This window comes from Arvicanthis niloticus, chromosome 17, assembly GCF_011762505.2.
Source record: "Arvicanthis niloticus isolate mArvNil1 chromosome 17, mArvNil1.pat.X, whole genome shotgun sequence".
NCBI lineage: Eukaryota > Metazoa > Chordata > Mammalia > Rodentia > Muridae > Arvicanthis > Arvicanthis niloticus.
The window spans coordinates 19,648,742-19,674,193 of record NC_047674.1 but is presented as its reverse complement, the minus strand read 5'-3'; the positions used below and the strand labels follow the sequence as shown (position 1 = coordinate 19,674,193).

General features: G+C 35.1%; 1 protein-coding gene across 35 annotated transcripts in view; it reads right to left on the bottom strand.

Moving 5' to 3' along the window:
• Trip12 (thyroid hormone receptor interactor 12) overlaps nt 1-25,452 on the bottom strand; it is a 108,940-nt gene that overhangs the window by 23,538 nt on the left and 59,950 nt on the right. For 7 of the 35 annotated variants that reach the window (XM_034521982.2, XM_034521976.2, XM_034521986.2 and 4 more), the window contains 19 exons: nt 21,480-21,628; nt 20,845-20,880; nt 20,663-20,758; nt 19,606-19,698; nt 19,293-19,454; nt 18,212-18,280; nt 17,957-18,122; nt 15,356-15,473; nt 15,111-15,267; nt 13,274-13,427; nt 12,104-12,332; nt 11,704-11,822; nt 8,650-8,857; nt 6,340-6,440; nt 6,007-6,181; nt 4,723-4,864; nt 4,046-4,237; nt 2,241-2,392; nt 390-562 (listed from right to left, as the gene is read on the bottom strand). In XM_034521982.2, coding sequence (XP_034377873.1) covers nt 390-562; nt 2,241-2,392; nt 4,046-4,237; nt 4,723-4,864; nt 6,007-6,181; nt 6,340-6,440; nt 8,650-8,857; nt 11,704-11,822; nt 12,104-12,332; nt 13,274-13,427; nt 15,111-15,267; nt 15,356-15,473; nt 17,957-18,122; nt 18,212-18,280; nt 19,293-19,454; nt 19,606-19,698; nt 20,663-20,758; nt 20,845-20,880; nt 21,480-21,628 — 2,691 coding nt within the window. Of the gene's footprint in view, nt 1-380; nt 563-2,240; nt 2,393-4,045; nt 4,238-4,722; nt 4,865-6,006; nt 6,182-6,339; nt 6,441-8,649; nt 8,858-11,703; nt 11,823-12,103; nt 12,333-13,273; nt 13,428-15,107; nt 15,268-15,355; nt 15,474-17,956; nt 18,123-18,211; nt 18,281-19,292; nt 19,455-19,605; nt 19,699-20,662; nt 20,759-20,844; nt 20,881-21,479; nt 21,629-25,452 lie in introns of all 35 variants that reach the window. The other 28 variants (XM_034521987.2, XM_034521979.2, XM_034521984.2 and 25 more) reach the window with 11 other exon arrangements.

Below are 25,452 nucleotides of genomic sequence, written 5' to 3'. Positions count from 1 at the left end.
TTAAAAAGAAGTAGTTATTGATATATTCTGATCTATAAAAAAGAAACAACATTCTGATACATAAAACATTCTACCTATTAAGCAGACATATGTCTACCTCTGATAGGACCAGAGATTCCTAGAACCTAATGTTTATGAAGAACAGCAATAAACAGAGAAATAACCTTTAAGGCTAATTTCATAAGCATAGAAGTAAAGTACATGGCCAGGCAGTGGTGGTGCACGCCTTTAATCCCAGCACTTGGGAGGCAGAGGCAGGCGGATTTCTGAGTTCGAGGCCAGCCTGGTCTACAGAGTGAGTTCCAGGACAGTCAGGACTACACAAAAAACCCTGTCTCAAAAGGAAAAAAAAAAAAAAAAAAGAAGTGAAGTACACATACGGAAAATACCTCTAACCACAAGGTATCTCTCAATAGCTTGCACCAGAGCCAGGGGATCAATCTTGACAGGACCGCCTTTCCACTGCTTCACATTTGCACAGTCTGGGTGTCTTTGTAACTGACATTTTAACTGATGTGTGTTGAAAAATTTTAAAGCTTGTGATCCTCTGTTGAGAGAAAAGCTCAAGATAATTTACGAAAAAAGGTTATTCTATTATTTTCACAGTCAACTTATATTATTTAACTAAAGAGATTTTTTTAAATGACATTTTCTTACAGTAAAAAAAGCACTTAAAGATTCAACAACAAATCACTTAATACAAGTTATTATAAATAATTAAATAAGTGGGTTTTCATGCATTTGAAAAGCAGGAAATGAACATGATCTCTAGCCACTGTGAATTAATGGTATCAGGGGTATCATAAAAACTAACCTCAATGAAATTCTGTACCTACTGGACTATTCTTCTGGAAATAAGAACTCTTCAGCTAGCTGAGCACACTCACCTCTGCAGTATTTTATCCTTCCCTACAAATTCTATTCAAAGACTAATAGGGTGAAGAATCCTCTATTTTTTGGCTTATAAAAATAGAAACACAGAATAGTAATATAAAAACTAATATTCAAATTTACTTTGCTACATACTTTTAAACAAATGTCACACTTTTAAATATTTCTTCCAGTTAAAAGGTATTGTCAAAATGCAGTTATTTATCCAACTCCAAAAACATGTAAATATTGAGCAAGCATAATTCATATAAACTTGGACAAAGTGCAAAGCCTCAGGCTTTCTTGGGTTTGGTTTATGTTTTTGAGTCTCAAATAGCCACGGCTAGCTCTGAATTCTAAGATCCTATTTGTCTCTTCCTTATAGAGAGTTATTTAAAGGGATATAGCAAAATAAACTGAAGGTTAGTTTTTATTTTGTATTATTATGTTGGTTTTATTTGTACGTGAAATCTAAGTAAAAGAAAATAAAAAACAAACATTCACCCTCCTCCTGTTTTTCTTTGGATTACAGATATATCACACCATGTTTTGTGATGTCTCTTCATTTCATAAAACTATTCCAAGATAGTATAGTAATATATTAATATGTAACATGTAATATTTCTAAGTAGAAAACAACTTCAGCTACACTGTGATGGATAGCTTTATCGACATGAATAACAAAGTCTTACTGGAAGTCAATCTTGAAAATGGATACATGCAAAAATAACTACTGACCAAAAATGTTTTATTGTCAATATACAAAAACAAAATTAGAGAACCATTACATATTAAAGCATATCAATTTAAAAAACTAAAAATGTATTTTGAATATTTGTCTTTCCAGTCACTGATTTACCTATTTGAAAAAACGTTAGTTGTTAGCCAGGCAGTTGTGGTGCATGACTTTAATCCCAGCACTTGGGAGGCCAAGGCTGAGTTTGAGGCCAGCCTGAGCTACAGAGAAAGTTCTAGAACAGCCAAGGACACATGGAGAAACCCTGTGTTTCAAAAAACAAACAAAAAAATTATCTTAATAATACATGGTATGGGCTGAGTATGGTGTCACACACCCAGCACTTGGGAGGCAGTTGCAGGCAGATCTGAGTTCCAGGACAGCCAGAGGTATTTATAAAAAAAAAAAAGCAAACAAACAAAAAAACCCAAAAACCAAAACAAACAAACAAAAAACCTTATCTTAAAAAACCAAAAATAAAAAAAAAATGCATGGCAATGCACTTAATTCATTGACACAATTGCTATAGTCATTACAGAACAATGTTCCTAAAGAAGATCAAGACCATACCAGACTTTCTCACCATGTTTTCCTTCACAATTCTGAGTGGACATACCCAGGCAATGGTCCTTACCTGCCTCCAGCTCCATTTCCACTAGGGAAATCATGCACTTTGACTGGAAATTGCTCCATTTGGCTAAGACAGTTGTTCATCTTGTGAACCAATGCCAACAAAGGCGCATGGCCCACTGGTTCTACTCTTCCAAGAGGCTCTTCTCCAGGAAGCTAGAATTATAATATATTTAACAAAACAAAACAAAAACCATTAAACATAGCCTTTTGAGGTCAACACTCCACAGCAAAAAACACTTTAATAATCAGTTTAACAAGTGGAAATTTATCTATTAATTTTCTTATCTTTAATGACAGACTTCATTATGACAGTGTTTCCAAATCACTTGGTTCCTTTTCTTCTTCTTCCATTTTATAAATTATGTGCACTGACTGGTGTTTCATCTGCATGTATGTCTGTGTGAGGGTGCTGGATCCCCTAGAACTGGAGCTACAACCACTGTAGCCTGCGATGTAGGTACTTAGAATTGACCCTGTGTCCTCTTAAAGAGGAGCTAATGCTCTTAACCACTGAGCTATCTTTCCAGTCCCTATCCCACAAGTAATTTATTTCAAGAAAAATACTTTTTTGTACATCCCACAATTTCTTTTCAAAATTCATAAAACCAAATGACTCAGAGAAAATGTAGTCACAAGTGGGAAAAATCCAAACCATATAGGCATGAGGCTATTTATGTTCTTTCCCCTCTTCTTTTACTAAGAATATTCATGGGTTTGTTTTTTTGTTTGTTTGTTTGTTTTTGTTTTCCCACAAGACTCGGGAAACGGGACAAGGCGACAGCGGGACTCGAACCCGCGCACCAAGAGACGGGGCGCCCTCTGCGGGCGGGAGCCTTAAGGGCCGAGCCACCAGCGGTTCGCTGAATATTCATGTTTTATTGCAAAAGTAAACTCTGTGTATGACAAAGAGCACTGAATTGTAGCCAGATTGATGATATTAATATGTGGAAGGATACACATACTAAACCTCATTTGGCTGAAAAAGTATCAGGTAACAGATGGCAGACAAAATCTTAAAATATCAGGTAACAGATTATGGACATACAGGACATCTCACACTTGCACCCACATGCTTTTGAAAATAAAGAAAACAACAACAACCAATAAACAAAAACCCTATAATATCCAACCTAGTCTCCAATAAATACCATTTCTGCCTTTAGGCAGCCACTGAAGTTAAACTAATATAAACAGTGTTCAGAAATGCCTATAAACCCTTAAAAGGAGCATGGTTAAGTAGTTTTGCTAGTAAGTTGTAATCATTAAGCACATTACACCAACAAATCAGTAAACAACTTCCTAACTTCCTAACTTCTCTAAAACAGTTACAACAGGAGTACAGTACTCAACAAATATTCGTGAGACTACTATTAATGTTTGTCTTGCAAGGTGAGAAAAATAGATAGCAAAGTTGATATGAGCGTCAGATCTCTAAGAACTGGTAGGAGGGGATTTCTGTTTTGTATTTTAGGCATAGTCTCATGCTACCTAGTGTTCTAAAACTCACTGTGTATCTGATACATCCTGCCTTGCCTTCCAAGTGCTGGGATCTAATCATGGGCTTCATGTCTGGCTTCACTTCACTACTTATTTTATGATACAAAAAATGTTTGCAAGAGCCAGACATGGTAGGGTCCTATCTTTAACCCCAGCAGGCAAGCACATATTTATGAATTGCAACCTAGTCTTGTCTGCATAGTAAGACTTTGTCGTCAATAACTGTCAAAGGAAGCTAACTGCAACACAAAGTATACTTCTATTGGGACACAAATATACTCTGATTCTTAGTACCCCTTATTAACTTACTGGAGAAGAAAAAAATACATGAAGGAAACGCTTTAATCGGATCTCTCTGCTGACAGCATCCTTTTCATTCTTAGATGTCAAATACAACAACAGTTGCTTCACAAACCCACTATGTTGAATTTCAAATGAAGAAACATCTGACTCCGAGACTATGCTACGGATTTCTACAAGGCACTCAGCTCCACCATCCACCTAAAAAAGAGTGGAGAAGATTCTATAATGATTTAAACAGTACAATTCACATTTCCCAAGAAAAAAATAAGAATTTATTCTCAGATTAAAAATGATAAAACATGATGCAGGGCTTTACATTAATAAACATAAAATGTCTATGAAATACCTTAGAAAACAAAACCTTCACTAAGTGCATAAAAAAATAACAAAAACCTAAAAAACTAAAGAGTCAGATGAAATGGCAAGGGCCACGATGAAGCTCGAGCCTTTCAAGTATACTATCGTGAGTCTGCAGGGAGAAGTGGCTATGGGTATTTAGAAAAAAGGGCATTTCTGAAATTTTGTCATTTGTCAAGAAATAGGGAACATATGGCAAGGTTTCCAGTATGTACTACATATGGTAAACCATGGACAAGGGACAGAAGAAATTAGATGTACAAAGCAAAGTTTCTACAAATACCACCCAACTGATCTCCCAGTGATGCACTGGACACAGACAGTACCTGGAGGTTGAGTTGTTCAGTTGCAGCACAAAGTCTCTGAAGGACATTCAAGGCAGGGTTGCTTCCATCCATATTCTCAGAACTAAAATAACGTTCAACAAATTTATGTGCCTGCTCCTTAATCCAGCCTTTAATTTTTTCTCTACAAGAAGGAAAAAGATATTAATGTTTCTCAGTAGGTAAAAAGCCTACACTGAAGTCAGATTAGAACTGGAAGATATTTCAGCAGGTTAAGGTGCTGAGTTCAACACTCAAGGAAAACCAATTTGTGACCTCCACAAATACTTAATACATACACATACAGATATATGAAAGACATAATATTACAGCCTTGATTAGAACAGCTACACTCAAAACAAACAAACAAACAAACAAACAAAAACAAAAAAAAACCAAACAAAAAACCCCACTACTGGCCTTCTGTCATTATTATGACTCAGATAAAGCAAATCCAGCTTCATTCTCAAAATGGGCTAAGATGTACCTAAAGGACTGCTTAAGTACTTGGAATGTATTTCAGATCATCAGGTGAACAGTACCAAGATGTTCTAACTTACTAAAAGTTCATTCTCAAATACAAATTTACATCATAATCGAGTAAAGGACAAATATATCTAATAATGTCCATCACTGTTCCCTAAAGAGATGAGGTGAAAATGAAGTAAACAAGAAGCATGTGACCTGTTTATAAACTTTAAAACTACATTTGTTGCCGGGCAGTGGTGGCGCACACCTGTAATCCCAGCACTTGGGAGGCAGAGGCAGGCGGATTTCTGAGTTCGAGGCCAGCCTGGTCTACAGAGTGAGGTCCAGGACAGCCAATTATTCTCCTTAATTCTGAGACTCAGCAGCCAATTAAATCAAATAAAAATTATCTTTAAAATAAAAAATGCCTTATTTATAGAGGAATGGGTTTCCACAGGTACTATGTATCCAATGATAAAAAAATTAGTATCTGACAGGGAGCAAGGAATTTTTTTTTTTTTTAAAAAGCAGCTACTCTCGGGTACAAACCTTCAAATTTCACTAAGTAGGTATAAGAATTCTATATATATATATATATATATATATATATAGTTGATATATATATCAAATCTAGATATATATATGCACACACATACATGTGTGTATGTATGTACACACACACACACCCACACCCTCATAAGTATGTAACTTTTGTGTTGAGAGCAAATGAACCAAGTTCATGTATCCCTAGCATGGGATGAAGGTGCTCAATACAATCACGTTGAAACCTTTCATCCCAAACCCCAGCACACACTTTACCTATTATTGGATATGGTGTCTTTTGAGGCTGCCCTAGCAAGACCACTAACTCCTGCAGTTCGTGCTGGTTCAATGTTGTTGCTGTTGGACTGTGCGCTTAACCTTCCCCATGTTTTTGGATTCAAACTTGCCAGAAAGGAAGATTTAGGTGACTGAGTAGTGGTAGGGCTTTTAGCTATAAAGAGAAAAGAATTAAATTAAATCATTTCACCAAAATTGAAGGAAAAAAATTCAATCTTAATATAGAAACTGAAATAATTAAGAACAACAAGTCATGTGGAACTTATTCATCACCTTCTCCCCATCTCCCGATCACCTCACCACAGGTCTCACCTTGATTGTCTACTTTGTCATCATCTCTTGGGGGGGAATACTTTGGCCTTCTTGGCCCTCGTTTTGGCAGTCGTTTTCTCTTGAGAACATCACTTAATCGACTGTTGCATGGAAAAACAATGATGAAGTTATTAATCACCACTAAGAATCCAGCTATGATTGGATGTTTAACTTAAGATCTAAAATGTCCCAACAACTTTTACAGACTAAATATGGAATCTGTGGACAGTCATATTCTATAAGGAGTATAGAGACAGAAAATGAATTACTAAGTGCTAAAAACAAAAACTAAAGGCCTAATTTTCTTCATACCCAATTTTATAACATATAATGCATTAAACAAAAATACAAAGACTAGCCTGTACTCTATCACACTTTGCAAGCTGCTGCTCTTAACATCAGAAATATTTCTGAACTTATTTAATAAAAAAGATACAAAAGATGGGCAAATGAAAGAACACTCTAGGGGAGAGCAAGATGGTTCAATAGGTAAAGGAACTTGTCATCAAGCCAGAAAACCTGAATTAGACCCACCTAATAAAAGGAATGAACCAATTAGTACAAACTGACTTCCATTGGCAACAGGGAACATGAATGCACAAATGTGATTATTTAAAAAAAAAATTAGAATTAAAAAAAAAAAGCTCTAGTTCCGTTGATCTCTGTCTCAAATAAAATTTAAATAATTCAAATAAAAAACCTTTAATTGGGAAAAGACTCCTTAGAGTCTGGTAATTTTATGAAATAAGCCTTATGTGTTCAAAATATATAACCGAGAAAAACTTTCAGGAAAGAGATACTCTACAACTTATAAATGAAAAATGTTTAACTTGTAAGGCTTAAAGAGATCATTTTAACAGTTAAAGGCATTTGTTTCTCTTCCAAGAATTGGGGTTTACTCCAAGCACCCACATGAAGGCGCACAATCTGAATTCTAAGACATCTGAATGCTTTAAGCCACCTGCACATTTATGGTGAACATACATATACTAAGGCACACAGACCTAACAAAACAATCTTTGAAACAAGAAAGTTTCACTTGGTAATCTTGGGGGAGAAAAAGTGGCTAGAAAGACTGAATTAGCAACCAGCCCAAACCAGACTTTTTCAAGACAGGGTTTTCTTTGTATACCTTGGCTGTCTTGGATCTGTAGAACAGGGTGGCCTCAAAAGTCAGAGCTCCACCTGCCTCTGCCTCCCAAGTATTGGAATTAACATTATGAGCGACCACACAGCACAAGTTAGTCTTTTGATTAAACTAAAGTATGTAACTGCCATAAAGTGGCAACAAACTTGACTCTTCCCTCAAACACCCAACTCCAGCAATCTAGCCAGCTGTTAATTTTTAGGATCCCAGTAATAATGCTTTACCAAGATATATTTTACAGGAGCTAGAAAGTGAACTCAGAAGTTAAGAACATTAGCTTTGGCTCCTAGCAGCCACTTGAGGTCAATTCCAAGCACCTATAATGGCAGCTCACAACCACCTTATGTCACTACAGTCCCAGGAGCTAAGCCTCTTTTGGCCTACATGAACATGAGGCAGAACCACACATGCAGGCAAAAACACCCATATTCATATAAAATAAAAGTTAAAAAAACCTTTATAATGTCTTTTGCAGCAAAAGAAATACATGAACTATTACTATCTAAATTTCAGAAATGAATGTGAATTATCACATACAACTCAAACAGCAACACTGCAGTTTCTAAACATAAAAGACATAAAAGCACTTAAATGTGTAATCTTCTAATGCAATGACAAAAAATTAAGAGTTTCCAACACAATAAATAGTACAGCAGAGCAGGCACAAATGACTTTAGGAAGCAGCTATGTGTTTCGTAATTAAGGCTAAATGGAAAGGTCTTGCCTATAGTTTCTCATTTTTTTTTATTTTTCACTACATCAAAACCTTGATATCACAAAAGCATGTATATATAAAATAGTACAAAGTAAATGCAAAATTATGATTAAGATACTACACCTGTGATGTGAGTAATGTGTTTTCACCTCATTTCCCTTGGGTACCAATGTAAATGATTGTGTATGCATTTCATTTATCTATAAAAATGGGGCCCAGTAAAGTAGCTTTTTAAAAGTTATTTTCTTTCTATTCCAAAGAACAGAAGGGCCAAGTAAATACTTCATTAGTAGAGGTAATTGTCAGTACTGACTAAGATTAAGTCATCACCACAAAAAAAAAAAAAAAAAAAAAAAAATTCCACTTGCAGATATTCTATTCTCACTAAGAGTCTTAGATATCAACACAGATACAGGCAAAATACATTAAGAATCATAACAAAACTCACCCTTGAGGGCTCAGATCCAGAGAATCATCTCTGCTATGCTGCAAGCTAGGTGAGCCGAGATCAGCAGAGGCATTGGTTGCTGCCGTGGCAGTCCCACTGCTGGCTGGTGGTGTAGATCCCAGTGATCCTGACCCATTTGTACATGCCTTTGGAGGACTTGTCAACAAAGACTCTGATTCTGCTAAATGTTTTACTTGATGCATCACACCTTCGTGGCAACAGGGACAAAAAGAAGTCAGTTTAATCAGGAGACAAGAACCACCACCATTACAAAATCCCTGAATGTTAATCCTGGTAAACTAGAAATAAAGGCAGGAGGGAGGAAGCTGGGGAAGAAGACAGGAGGTAGAGAAAAAGTTTCATCTAGACTCAGATCAGAAATCCCAATCTTTCATTAGATTATTTTGCTTTTGTTTTTTTGTTTGTTTGTTTTGTTTTGTTTTGAGTGCTGTGAAGATCTATGCAGCTCAAGCTTCCTGGAATTTTCCATGTAGATCAGGCTGGCCTCAAACTCAGATTTGCCTACTTCTGCTTCCCAAGTACTGGGATTAAAGGCGTGAAGTACAATACCTGTAAGATTCTCTTGGGGGTTTGGGGGGCGGGGTGGAGGAACCTGATTTAAACTACAGGCACTTGGTTCAAAACTACATTTTATGCAAAAGCTATTAGGTACTGAGGACACAGTAACAGGCAAGGCAAACATACTCAGCAGACTAAATGACTCAAAAATGATGTATTTTCCTAATTTTGAGCTCACAAAACAGAAATACAGGAAGCCAGAGCACACTACAGGAAAACTAAGCTCAAAATGGGAGGAAAACAAGACTTTCAGAGGAAGAAGGTAGCATTAAACTTTAGTCTTTTTTATGAGCAGCATGACCCAGCTGTGAGAAGCCAAAGTCCATAATCACCACCATTATGTTTATGTTACAGATATACACGAGGGTTTATCACTTACACACACACACACACACACAAAGAAAATGCCTTTAGATGTATAGATGGTATAGAAGATTTTCTAAGTTTAACAAAAATCACTTGGCATGGGATGGAGATGAAAGTTGGCAAGTGGATCTCATTTACTTCTAAACCAAAAAGATTAAAATAAACAAAAGCAAAACAAAAAGTGGATGATAAATCTAAGAACACAAGTAAGACAAAAGACAATCTGAGAGTGAAGACAAAAATATGTAACTAAGTATTTCATGAAAGTAAGTGTACATGTCTCTACACACCTACCTGTCTTGTAACAGTCACCTACCTCTAAATAATAAAAAAATGTTGCTTTTTCTTTTTTCTTCTGTAAATTGTTATTTGAAAAATGTCTAAAAGTGTCTAAGTAGCTGGGCTGGAGGTCAAGAGATCAGCCCTCCTTTGGATTTAAGGGTACCACTGTGCCCAAAGATATTTTTAAGTACTTTAAAAAACAAAACAAGACACAACCTATTTTGTTTCTGTTGTGTTGGCCTATCTATCATAGTTTCAAAACAAGGAAAGATTTTTAAAAATCCCCAATATATGAAAAAGTGACTGACTCTAACAGATCATGCCTTGTTTCAGCCATCGCTGGAAGCTTCCTCCTAGCCAGGTGTAGTGGCACCAAGACTTTAATCTAAGCACTCAGGAGCCAGAGGCAGACAAGAACAACCAAGGATACATAGAAGAAACCTGTCCCAATAACAAAAACAAAAAGCTTCCTCCTAAAGCAGATGAGAAACCCACAGGCAGACATTATAGAAGGACTGAAAGATCTTGGAACACTCAGCCTGTCTCCCACTTCAGGCCTCAGGGAACTGAGTGGAAAAGAGCCAGAAAAGATGGAGGACGACACCAAGGAATCAATACGCTCTAAATCAGTAAGATTTAACACACCTATAACTCAAGAGACTGAACAGCAGCTAGAAGCCTGTATAGGTCTGTATCAGATGGAGTCCTACAGCTGAAAAAAGTAGTACCCCCATGCCTAACCCTAAAGCTATTTGCAATTGATAATCACTTGCAAATAAAAACTTAGTATTCTCTAAAGGAATATTCCTGAGGAAACAAATTACTCCTAAAGGTGAGGCAGAATCCCAGCAGTAAATGGTCAACAGAAAGTGAACACAACAGCTTCTTTACAGGGTACGTCAGGGTTCTTCCATTTTCCTTCCCAATTCTAATTTGTTTTATTATAATTTTATTTATATTATTTTTCTCTCTTTTTATCCTATAGGTCCTTTGCAGATATATTATGCCTTTCGCTTTAGTGTTTTTATGGAATTCCTAAGTGTATGAATGAGTCTCTGCATGTTTCTTATGCCTTTTGTTGGGCTCTTCCCTTCTGTTTGTTTTGTCCTCTTTTGATGTGTTAGTTTTAACTTATTATAATTTGATTATTATCCCTTAAGAGACTGTTTATTTATTATGAGAAACAGTAAGAAAGTGGATTCCAATAAAAGGGGAATAGGGGAGGAACTGGGAAGAAAAACCATAATCAGGAAATATTATGTAAGAGGAAAAAAAACACCTATTTTCAATAAAAGGAAAAAAGAATAATCAAGGGCTGGAGAGATGACTCATTGGTTAATAAAGAGTACTTGTTGCTCTTTAAGAAATTCATCTCCCAGCATTCACATGAAACCCCACAACTATCTATCTGTTAATCCAATACCAAAGAATGTAATGCTCTCATATGGTACCAGTCACATACATTCTCAATCCAAAGATATATCCTCAAACATTAGGATTGTTCTGATCTACTGCCATGATGTACTGCAACCTTATTCAAGGAATAATTATGAATCAAGGTCCATAACTGTTGAAAAAATTGAGCGTATATGGTAGAGGGAAAAGAAAAGTCACTGAAAATGACTAACAGCCATCAGTCACAGTGAATCACAATAATCCTGTACTTCCACAAAATTACATACATCATACGAAACAATCTACATATTTTTGAGCTCCTAAATATATCTCATGCGCACAGATAATACTTTCCTTATATACACTAAATGTGTCACATCAAGTTCTAGATTAACCTATTCATCATTAACTTATTATCAAAATTGGCATTACCTTCTCTCCTGAAGTAAACACTAAAAATATCAGGTAACTTTTGCATTAGGATTTCTGCCATCTGAAGCGCTCCAACTACTATCTTCAGGTCTTGGCTTGATAGCATGGAAGCAATGTGACTAAAAAAGAGAAAGAAAAAGCATTTGTGTATAAACTGAAGTTGGTGGTTATTTTTGGTCACAGTACTTAAAATTTAATAACAAAATTCAATTCCACCTTATCAACTAAAATTTTTATTAAATTCAGTTTGATTTTTAACTAAAATTATGTTTTAAAAGACATTTAAAATTATTCAAAGCATTCTAAAAAAGCTTTACTTCATTTTTTCTATACAAAGATTTAGAAATTCCTAAAATTACTTAAAATTTCTAAAACACTTTTACTATTTCCATGAACACACCTTGAAACAGCATGATTTTTCAGAACATCTTTCAGAAGTTCAGCATCAGCAAAATAAATTATCCTAAGAATTGCTCTAAGGCACTTATGTCTGACTGCAGGTCCTGCTGAGGAGCTATACACTTCATAGAGAACACCAAATAAGGTCTTAATGAAAGACTTAGCCAGTTCCGGATCTTCTTTCATTAGCTGTGCTCGAGCATCATCCTTCTTTAACTCTGAATATCCACCTGTTATTTAAAAAATGAACAGTCCTGCAGTGACCAACTGCTATAGAAGCACAGTAAATAAATAAAACAAAGTATTCAGACAAGCCGACTATTTAAGTGCTATAAAATTGTTTTTATTACAGGAAAAACATTAATCAACTAGGGCATATAAGGATAGCATTTAGAGACTATTGACCTTTCTGTCCAGATGAAAGCACCACTATACTAACTATATACCACTTGCTTGTCTAAGAAATACTAGGGAAACTTCAATACTAACCCACTAAAATACAGGTAAAAAAATGAGCAGAGTGCAAACAAAATGTGCTCAATTTTGTTCACAAAGAATATGTGTAAGAAGAATGTAACTGATTAAGATTATGAAAAAAGGAATGGCCAACTATGTTTACATATTTTGAATGTCCCATTGTTTTGTAAGGCCCATTTGTTTACATTGTATAAGCTAAAAGCTTTGAGTGTACAATAGTGTTACATAGTATACAGACCTAAGTATATATATGTATATATACTATGTATATAGTATATATGACCTAAGAAGCCTCCAACATTCCCTACCTAGTCCTTTTCTGCTAAGGTGCAATGAACAACTGCATTCCAAGACATCATTTAAAGAGTAGTAATACTAGCTTATTCATAATAACTGAAGTACAGGTTCTAGTGAAATATATCACATTATTCAACTATCTTGCCCCACCCTAATGATACTCAATGAAACTGTTACATTACAGGTCCAGCAAGAAGGTAAAGAAGTGAAGGTGCTTGACAGCAAACCTAAAGACTAGAACCTACACGGCAGTACAAGAGAAATGGCTCCTTCAAGTTATCCTCTGACCTCCTTGTGCATGTTATAGAACATATGTATCCACAGACTCATACTCAAAATCTATGTAAAATAAATAAATCACGACAGTACAGCTCTGTTTAAATCAAAGGATACTTACTAGTGTTAGTATTGGCTAAGGGGTTAGGTTTTCTCTGAATGGCACGTGCTGTTCCCGTGTCCTCATTGATTTGCTGCATAGAATTAAAATCAATAGTATAAACTCGTCCCAGAGTGGACAAGCTTATCTCATCCTCACCGACCTGATGGGCTGCCTGAGAGCAAAGAGAGAGAAGCCTTGAATATAAACATGTAGAAATCCATTACCTTAAGTATAGCAGGGACATATGCTACTTTATAAATGTATTTTATGAGGTTGGTAAACTAACAGGATGTGGAAATTTTAGTACAGTTGATGATAAAACTCAGTTGTTTAACAAATCATTTTAAATTAAACCAAACCATGGGCTCTATAAAATACTAGTAATACAAACATCCAGGTAATTATAAAATACAACTTAACTAACATGAAGATACCATTTGCATTTAAAAAAATTATAAAAGAAATTTGACATACATACTTAGAACTCCAATTGTTATAAAACACTTTTTACCTGATAAACTTCTAGTAACCTACTAAACTTAAGCCAAACACCTTGTAGAATTGTCCTTAGGTAAAAAAAAGACAACCTCACATTTACATGTGGTTCTAAGCCTGTAAGACACACAACTAAAACTAAGATCTAAGATTAATAATCATGATGCAAGTGTTACACAGTAAAGACTATTATTTAACTTTGGATATGCTAGAGAAGTTACATAATGCTGATTGCACACCTGGAATCCCAGCACTCAGGAAGAAGTCAGGAGTTTTCCAGGTTAAAAGACACCTTAGGCATATAGCAATAACCTATCACTTAAAAAAACAAAAAAACAAAAACAAAAAAAAACAAGCCAACACTCTTTATACAAAGTCCAACTAAGCTGAGTCTCCTTGACAGAATGGAATAACTATCTGGAAATAGAGAGTAAACTAATAGCAAAGATGTAATTATTATCAGGAGAATGCTAAAAAGAAAACACTTAAGATTAGAAACTAAGAACACTACCAGTTGTGGCACAACTGGCCAGTCAACAATTAACTCTCACAAAAGCAAGTTGGTTCTGAATTTTGAGTTTGTTTAGGAAAAACTTTTAGAAACAGAACACATCTTTAAAATACTACTCTACAAGAGATGCTACTCTACAAAAGATGGTTTTAATTTAAAAGATATATTAAATTTAGAAGAATTCTGTTATGTACTAACACAGCATCAGTTTTCTAGCATCTTTTTGTCATCTGAGAAATTTTAATATTATTCCCATGAATACAAACAAAATCAGAAATAACATATAAACTGTCATTAACATTTTGGCATATTCCTCCATTTTATTATTTTCTTCTCTTATACCAAGTTACCAAACGTTCCATTATTTTAAACATTGTTTCCATTATGCTATTAAAATCTATTAGACTACTACAGAATTACATACTAATCTATCACAATTTTCATATTCACCCTAAGACAGAAACTTATTTTGTTTTCATTTTTTTTCCTGATTGAGTAAAAAAAGCACACACTGAGAGATTTCTTCTGGGTTGAAATAGTAGACCTGCTCTGAAACACAGTCTAACCCTCCTCCAATGTTTCCTTTTGGAAACAAAACTATGGGACAAAGAACTGAGATTACTTGCTCCAAGCCAAGCAGGTAGTTAGCAGCAGAAGCAGGACTAGAACATCATGTTTTCTGACCTCAACAGAATGAGGACCTTCTTTCTCAGGAGACAAAATGAGAGAATCTTGAGTTAATTCAAAACTGAGCACACTTAAGCACACACAACCACCTCCCCATTTGCCATCCCTACACCCACTCTCCACAAAAATAGACATATTTAAATGGTACAATGAAACTACTACCTCAATGATCCGGCTGTCAATCCTGTTATAGGGATGCCAGAGGCCTCGGTCATCACGCCACTGCCATATTGCACCATCTGTGTTCTGCGCATTTCCCTTTTTCAACATGGTATCAACTGCAAAAATGCCTTCTTTTGGTAAACATGGCATAAGTTCACTGAAAGTAAAAAGTGCAATTATTTTAGTGAGTAATTTTTGCACCATCTGTAACTGTTAAGACTTAAGGAAAATCAACTCATTATTACCAAATCAGAGATGTCAGTTCATACAGTTCTTGAGGACTTCGTGGAACAAGATCAATCTGTTCTTGACAACTTCCATTGGAGGCACCACATAGGAGGAAGTGAAGTGTTTCTGCAATGTCTGTAAAGCCAACAACGGCAAAACATAAGCCTATTAAACTAAGTGTAGTCATTTATTTACAAGGAGTAGGGTAAAAATTAAACCTATACATAAACTAGAACATGAAAATTAAAAATACAAATCAACTGTACGTGTAGACTTTAACCACTGATCTCTATGGACTTCCATCCCGAGTAGACATCCTCTAGCTGGATGCTTACCAATAATTTCACCAAATCAAGAAACTGTTGTTACTTTGAGGATCACAGTACTTTGTACCAACAGAACACCATTCAATCACAGTGCTTTGTACCAACATTACACCATTCAAACAGACTCATATACTTACTAATTCCATTTAAATACACTGAAATCACATGGCCTTTAAACATCTCAAGCTCATGTTATGCCATACTTACAGGTTAACTCAACACAAACATTAAAATATTCTCCCTACTAACTTTCCAGTTCCTGAAGATGTTAGTCTTCATGATATGAATATTCATGATATGATATGAATATGATATAAATATGGTATCATGAATTTAACATGATAACCACTCAGATGCAAAGAGTTAGTCACTATGGTGGCTAAGACCAAAGACAAAGCTGCAGTGTGTTTCTATATTACCTATATGTAAAAAATGCACAAATTCACAAAGTTATTACTTTTTTCAGTATCTTAAAAATGTTAGTCTTGCTATCTTCATTGAGCAATATGAATACATGGGAAGTGCTTTACAAAAATGTTTTAGTCAGCTTGAAGATGGAATTCAGAGGAAGAACACTTCCTAATCATAGAGGAGGCTTTAGCTTCATTCTTAAGCACGACAAGAATAAGTAGCCCTGAAGTTGTACTGTATAGTTTGTCACAAAAGTATCAGAAAGTGATCAGAGAAGCAGTTAAGATACAAAAAGAAAAAAGAGGGGGGAAAAGACAATATTTAATTTCTATCACTGTAGAATGAAAATATTTCTAGTAACTTCCATATACTACCTGTGGAAATTTTCCTGGAGTATGGAAGAGGTAAAAACATGACAGTAAAGTAAAGTGTGCTCAAAGAAAACAAGTGACTTCCCAAGCTGGTATTGATAGACTATTGTGTCTCACAGTAACTAGCAAGAACCTCTATTGTAACTCCAGGAAACTCTAAATCAGGCTTCAGAGATCCTAGACTCTTCAGAATAAGGAAAGTGACAAAACTACTTCTGCGAAGGTCTGTGTCAATGCCATTTGTTCAAATAAAATGCAATGAAAGTTAAACAAAATACAAAATAGTATACTTCCTGAAACAGTCAAAAGCTGTGTTGTCAGTAAACAGCAAAACTGATTCTCAAGTTTCAGAAATGAGTCAATTAATAATAATAAAAAAACCTCTACAAGAGAGAATCAAAATACAGATGCCTTCTGAAACCATACCACCTTCTGACATTAATTTATGAGACAAAGCCTAACAAGGGAGTAGCCACCAACAATTGTTGCTAGACTAAAAAAAAAACTGTAAAATCATTAAAACTTAAGAGATATTCATTAGAAGGAATGAGGTCAAGCTTTCTGATAGAAAATAGCATTCTGTATTCAGAAAATTCAGGGGAAAACTCAAATATGGGCTGAGAAAATTCGTTATTGAAACAAGTGGTTTCAAAAATATTTCAATGTGGTGGGAAGTTTAAAGCCAGTCTGTTCTACAAGTTCTAGGCTAGCTAAGGATACATAGAAAGACATTGTCTCAAAACAAGAACAAACAAAGATCGTTAGCACTGCTGGAGATCAAACACCCAGACCTCATATATGTCAGAAAAGCATCTATCACTTAGATGTATTTCCACCCCAACACTTTTCTTCAATATCCAATGATATTCATGATTGCTTTTACTTTTGTGACTTATGTTGAACAAGCAATTTTTGTCTTAAAGCACAATAAAACAGTACTAAAAACAGAACTCAAGTGAGCTGCAGCCAAGATAGAAGTAACTGAGATGGAGACAATTCCACGTTTTTCCTACAGGGTCTACCTATAAGAAATCCGGGAACACCGGGAGCTACAAAAGCACGTCAAGAAAGACTGCTGCCCTAAGGAGGAGACCTTGGATGCCTTGGCTGATTCACTCAAACTGAGAAAAGGACTCATTAGGATTTGGTTCTTCAAGAAAATGATGGAAATGAAGCTCAAGCATTTGTCTAAGACCCACAAGAATCAGAAAATGTGCTGTCACCACTGTACAAACAAGAGGGACCACCAGACCGAAGACCCGAGTAGCCCTCTCAAAATGATCATGGACTCCCTGAGGATTTGGAAGCCTTCAAGAGTCTCACTCTCTCTTCTGGGTACCAAAGCAGAGATGGCATTGTCATAGGATTCCTGACTCCCTAGTGTAGGTTCTTTTGTTGTTGTTTTTTCAACTTCCATATAGGGGTAGGGTATTGTTGGGTTTTATGTCAAGAGATGATAAATAATAAAGCTTGCAGTCATTAAAAAAAAAAAAAAACCAACAGTACTTACTTTGTTTCATAAGTTGAACAGCTAATGTTGGACAGTTGGAACACATCAGAGAAAACATTCGAACCACCATAATAAACATCCCAGAACTTAAAATCGGTGGAGTCACCACCAACAGTTGTTGAACATTTGTAAGTAGATCTTTGGAAGCAACCTGTTGCAGTAAGTTCTTAATGAATGCAAAGAAGACAAATTATTATGCTGTGGCTTAGGAATTCAACAATATGAAAAATGTATTAGAAAAGATAACAGACTCACCTCCTCATGTTGAAAGTTATCCACTAAACGTGCAAAACAAAGGCAAGTGCTTTCTACTGACTTTTTGTCCTAAATTTTACAAAGAAAAAAAATTCATTAATTTAAAATGTTTGAACCTTCAGTCTCTTAGTTCTTATTTTGACACTAAATTTCTAAAACCTTAGTAGATATGAGCTTTGAAAAGGGAAACCTGGTAGTGGTGGGGCACGCCTTTAATCCCAGCACTTGGGAGGCAGAGGCAGGCGGATTTCTAAGTTCGAGGCCAGCCTGGTCTACAGAGTGAGTTCCAGGACAGCCCAGGCTATACAGAAAAACCCTGTCTCGAAAAACAAAAAAAATGAACAAAAAACAGCAAAAAAATAAAACAAAACAAAAAAAGAAAAAAAAAAAAAGAAAAGGGAAACTCAGAAAAAGATGATGCAGGGTTATTATAAGAGTATTCAAGTTCAAAGCTAGCCAGGGTAGCTTTGTACATCTAATTTTTATAAGGTTTAACATACTTTATAAAAAGTAATTTTAAAGGAGATTCCTTAAAAAGCATCTCTAGTCATCACAGCACTGGTAAAGTGTAAGAGTACAAAAACCAGCTGTTTCTCTCTGACCTCCAGGAATAGCACTCATTCTCCTCTATTCAAATCTGATATGAATTGTGATGTTCAAAATACAACACTGATGTTTTATCCTTTACATACCTACTAGCTCTCCTCCAACCCCAACAAGGTGAAATTTGTACTTTTCATTTCTATTTCTGGACAATCTCTCTTTTCTAGCTTTAACCTAAGCCCTCTGTTCCCAATGCCTTTTAGAGAAATATTTCTAAAAGTAAATCCAAATCTCACAAAGGAACATCTTAATTGGTGCAATAACAAAGTCAGTTAACAACAATAGAAAGATACTAAGTATAAATCACAATCTGTTTGGATTAATATGTCAAAATCCTATAAAAATTATGTGACTGGACAATATATTTCAACAGAAATATAGGTCAGAACGCTTTGTTATACACATCCAATTAGAAGAACTCAAAATCTGAAATTATAGTAATAAAATTTACATGACATAGGAAAGATTCATATTTTACCTGATGAGTTAGCCTTTGGGTAAGCAATGGTAGGGAATCTGCCACAAAATGAAACTCATCTGGTGTGATACTCTGGCAGCAATTGGCTGCAATTGCTAGTGCATTTCTTTGGGCATTGATGCTGAAGAATTCTAGATACAACAAACAGTCTGCCAAACCACCCTGAAATATAAAAAACTGTTAATATTCTTTATTGAAAACAACTGTTAAAATGTACATTAGGGCAGCCTGTGTATCTTACAGAGGTACAGTTAAGGAACTAGCACAATGTACTTCAGCAGCAAAGGAAACATACTTTAGCAACAACACTTACTGCCTGTAAGATGGCTTTACTGTGTCGGCGTGACAACATCTCCAAGGCAGTCAAGGCCTGCTCTGCCACATCAATACACTGAATAACTTGCAGCTAGGAACATTAAAGTGGATATCAAAGGTTATTATTTACAGTACTTTATTTATATGAATGAACACTCCATTTCCTCTACTTATAGCCACTTACACAAACTCCAACATGCAACCAACCAAACCAGCAAACAGCCACCCTTGAGTAAACACTATAAAGCATAGCTGACAGTTTCTTCCTAACAGCTTACTCAGTTCCAGAATCTAAGAAAATATATTTCCATAGAGGATTTATGTATAATTTTTTAAACCAGTTTTAAAATTTTATGGTGTATTTCATCATCAAATATTAAATTATATTTAATCAGATGAACTAAGTTTTATTGTGCATTGTACAACCTACTAGCCACTCATCACATGAAAATTTTCCTTTTTCCACTGGTCAATTATGTGAATATGAGCAAGACCCTTTTTCTCAAACTTCTCAGCTATCAATTCTACTATTCTTCTAACTCTCATAGTTGGTGCTGGTCATAGTTGTCTGTTTATACTTTTGAATACACACGTTGTAACACACATGTAAAAGTCAGTTGACAACAAGTTTTCACCTTCAACTCTATTCAAGCAGGTCTTCCATGTCTCATTTCTTATCTCTTTCCCTTACAGGTGCCGAGACTACCCATACATGGCACTGTCTCTTTTATGTGGTTTCCAGAGATTAAAACAAATCGGGACATCAGGTTTACCCTGCAAGCACTACTACTCATTAGAAGCTCATCAGCCTCCAATGTGTTATTTTTAATGAAGAAAGTTTACATTGCTCTCTGACATTACTGGGTAAATAATAATAAATTTAATAAATGCTATTATTAAAAATCATAAAACTGAACTTATTTTATAATTTATTAGTTTTAACTTTAAACTTTTTATAATTATATATTATATAACTTAAATTTTAATATAAAAAATAATTCAAAACTTGACTCCTTGTGTGTACTTATGAAGAGGTTAGGCAAAAGCATAACTACCTTTTCTAAGAAAACAGGGATAGCATCTACTACGACAGCAGATGACCGAGGGAGCGCTTCCATCATATACGTTAAGGCTCGGCAAGCATGATTCATCTAGAAAGAAAACAAGATGAGTTTGTTTCAATAAATACTCAAAACAAAATTTAGACAGCCCTTTAAGAAATACATGATGTACTTACAATGTCAAAATTATGTTCCATTTGCAGTAATGTTATCTGTTAAAACATAACAAAGTATTAGGAAAGTCCTTGAAATATTCCTTCTTACACTTCACTTAGATTTGTTTCTTACACCACAGAAAACTAGCAGCAAGACATACACCAGAAACCATTACACTTATGATGGCATTCATAACATGCTATAACAATGGTTGATAATGTTGCGATAAGGCACCACAATTTCATGGCATGCCCAATCATTTCTGCTGCTTACAACCATTTTAGTAGTCCTAAGATCCTTTAGAAAGCCCAGTAACATCACTGAGGATCATTGACATATCATAGGAACCAACAATGACTGACATTTCTTCAACTAATATTAACACAGATTGAAGACAACAAATTATGTGCATGCCTGCAAGAAGTAAATATGATTGTAGCTGTTCAATAATCCTGTAGTAAATGGGATTTGAAAATGAGATTGATCACGGAGACTATAATTAATAAATGACAAATCAGTGCAATTATTTCACAAGTGAAATAATTTAAGTCTGAATTTAAACTATTTTATTGTTTGTAAAAGCTTCAGACTGAGAAAGAGCATTTATTTGTCCAGCATGTACATAGGCAAAGCAAGCAAAGAACAGCATGCTTACCAAAGCTGGAACAACACTCTTCACAGGAAACCCTCCTAGTGTCTCCTCATTCCCCATGACCAATAGCTGACACATTTCAATGACTGCCTGAAGCTGTTGACTTTCATCACTGGCTTGTAATCCTTGAAGAAGCTGCTGGGCCTTAGAACCTTAGAGGGAAAAGAAGGCATTACTTTTAAACACAGAGCAGAAGACATGACTCAGCAGGTAAGAATAACATCATTCTTCCAGAACTTCAATTCTGTTTCTGGCAGCCATGCTAGGCAGCTTACAACCATGGATAGAGGCAACTCCAGGAAATCTAACAGCTTTTCTGGACTCCTCAGGTGTTTTCAATATGTGCGCACAAGACCAACATATGCAAAAACACAAACACATGAAAAAATATTAATCTTTTTTAAAATTAAAATAAATATTGATGAGCTAGGAAGATGGCTCAGTAGTATTCTGAGACCAGATTTCAAAATAAATGTTTGTCAATTAATGTAGAAATAAAAGACAATAGAACTTAAATACTCCTGGTAACAAAGCAAAGAGGGGAAAAAAGGAAAGCAAGGATGTGTCTATAGCAAAGATAGGCCTATGACACTAACACTGAAGGGAGAATTAGCTCCATCTGCTCATCCTTAACATGATTTAAGTTACTTGGTGTCTGCCTTCAACTGAAACTGACTGTTTTTAGCAGCAAACCTCAAATGACCACACACAACAACTGGTAGCTTTGCCATACCTACACTTTCAAAGAAATAAAGGCAGTGAGTACAATGTTGGTCAATAAAATTTCGTTAACTATGGTGTCAAGGTGTCAAAGGAATGTTGCATTCATTTAAATATACACATCTGGATTAAACAGAAAACAAAAAGTGAGAAAAGGGGAAGCAAAATTAAGACAGGTAGAATAATGCATTTAAAGACATGAGGTATTTTGTATAAGCACAACCAACTTCTGTAGCTCTAGTTACATTAGCAAGTACTGGCTACTTGAGTGGTTCCTTTTTGAAGCCTCACCTCCATTATGCAAATAATGAGTGAAAGAAGTGCTTAAAACTAAAGTCAATGCTGAGGGCATAAAGTTTGCCTAAGATTTGAGACTTGAGGTTCAAGTTCCAGCATGGTAAACAAATGAGTAAAATCTACAAATGTGTTCTATCACTTATGAATTCTTTCATATTCAAATTATTTACATATAATATTTTTAAACTCATTTACTATTAAGTTTTGGAACATATAAAACTGGATACAGAGCTACCTAAAAATAACCTTTGACATATATAAAATTTACATCAAACCCAGTTTCTTTAGGTTCAATGACATAAACCTCATAAAGGCATGTGTGATGTCTGGAAGACTTGTTTTCTCTACCATAAATAACTAACAAACTAACCAACCAACCAACTAACTGCATATCTGCTGGGCCTACTACCTTATAATCGACTGAAAACATAATGCACAGACATGTTCAGAAAAATAAAACTTCTAAGTTTTAAACTACATATTAGTATCAGTACATCACATATATACCTGATATACTGATACTACTTCTAATAATAATAATAATAATAATAATAATAATAATAATAATAATGTTTTTTTAAAAGGCATTAACTACTTAAAAGAACTATCAGTAATTCCTAATTTCATCTAAAAAGGATGAAATGTCGTACACCAAGTCTGTCTTGGCAATACAATCACCTAAGGAGAGAAATGCTGGCAAATACGCCATGCAATGAGTGTTTCAGAAACACTGACGTTGACAATCCTAATAATAATTATGAGTGAGATTGAAATTATCTAAAGTCTGAACTTCCTCAGACAATGATAACAAGTACCTTTGATAGTAAAAATTCAATTATTAGATCAGTAGATTTGGAATGTAAGATCACTTTATACTCTAAAACAATTAAATCAGGGGCTCAATGGTAGACACCATGTGACCAGCATGGATGAGGCCAAGCACTCACACTGCAAAGCCAGAAAGTAAATAGAATAAAAGCAGCAATCCCACAGCACTATTTCTTAAGCCAGTCAAGTGCAGTTATTTTCAAAATGTGGTACAGATTAAAACTTTAATGCCTGATAATTAAAGAATTATGTCTTATATACATAATATTAAAAATACCTTTTTCTCAAAACAATGAGAACTTTATTGCTGTATATCTGGCAAGTCATGTCAATATCATGTTTATTAGTAACAACAAGAAACATCACTCCTATGCTGAAATCAAGTCTATGGAGGAATTGTGCTCCATTTTGTCACAAAAATTAAAAATACTAATTTAGGAGTAGAGACCCAAATCTGTTGATGTTTGCTATTTCAAAAGCGACAAAGACAGGAATAATGAATTCAGCAGCACTGAATAAAAGTACTCAGGCTGGGACTGGAAATGTAAATGGCAACTCTGAGGAAAATGGGATGGTCTTGCTTTGGTTCTTGTGAAGCCACCAGCAGTCTGCACTATCAGTTCAAACATAAACTGAAATGGAAAGGGGAAGCTGTAGTACTGCAATAACTAGTCTCACCTTTATCTTTATGTGTGAGGATTTCAAGAACATTCTGCATAGCCATAGTCCAACACTCTAATGAACAATGGAGACCAGGAGTACTCAGAGTCAGACAGTAATTATTGTAGGCTTTGCAGGCCATATGATCTCCACTGCAGCTATCCAACTCTGCCTCTGATATTACAGTTCAAAAGTAGAAAGAGCAAAACTAATCAACATGGCCCTGATTCATTACAACATTGAAATTCACTTAATTTGAAACTTAAATATGATGCTTCAGCTTTTTTCCAGCCACCAAGAATTTTAAGAAACATTCTTAGTTCTCAGACTACATGAAGTAAGTACGTGAGATTGCACAGACCAAGCCTGACAACCTACAAATTGAGCTCAATCTGTAGAGTGAGAAAAGTGACTCTTTGCCAGCTGTCTTCTGACTTCCACATAAACTCCCATGCAAACGTTAAAAAGAAAACAAAATAAAAACAAGCAGGGGCTAGGTTTGGTTGTGGGCAATAGTTTGTAGAACAGTTTATGTTTTAGGAAGAAAAAGAGGGAAGATAACTGCCAGAAATTACCTGGTCAGGACTCTTCTGCTTTTTTATACAAAATGTTAGAAATACATAATAAAACAATTCTGTAATCCCCATTTTTATGTGTATGTAAACATAAAGAATTAGGAAATAAATCAACACTTCTAGAAGACTAATGTGACAAATACTCCAAAAAAATTCAAGCAATAGCCTGGGAATATGGCTCATCAATACACAAGCTCAATTGCCCCAACAAAGGGGGCAGAAAAGCACTGATACTTCAACATAGAAATATGCTAAAATCAATAAACTGCCTAGAAATGACAAACATAATAGTATTGCCCATTAACTCAATACAGAGCAAGTAGATAACAAAAGATTGTTAGATATGTCTAAATTTTAAGAAATGAGGATTTCTCAAACAAAAACAGAGATGATTATTGGTCACTCTCCTATGAAACATGGTCCTTCAGCTAGAAATACATCATGTAAGCAGAAATTAAGCACAATGTAAAATAAACATTTTTTTAATATTACATCTAAAACAATAAACAATAACTGTGTGTTTTCAAAATTCTAACAATAATAAAGGAGGAGGCCAGGAACTGAACTACTACAATTCTTGCATTGTTTGGAATACAATAAAATATTACAAACAAGGCAAGCTATAATAAACAAAGGCTATGTTTAATAATCTCTAGAGTAACCATTAAACACACAACTAACAATAGAAGAGAAAAATTACAAAAAATAAGAGATGAATATCAAACTGTAAGTTAACAAATTTCACCTTAAGTTTTATAAAAGCCCCAAAATGACACTAAACTAGTGTTAATAAGTAGAAATACAAGGCAGTATAGCCCCAAAGTGGGGAATTTACAGTATCTAACAAAACTCAACACTGTTTTCATAGGAAAGCAGGAATCTCTGTCAATATGCCA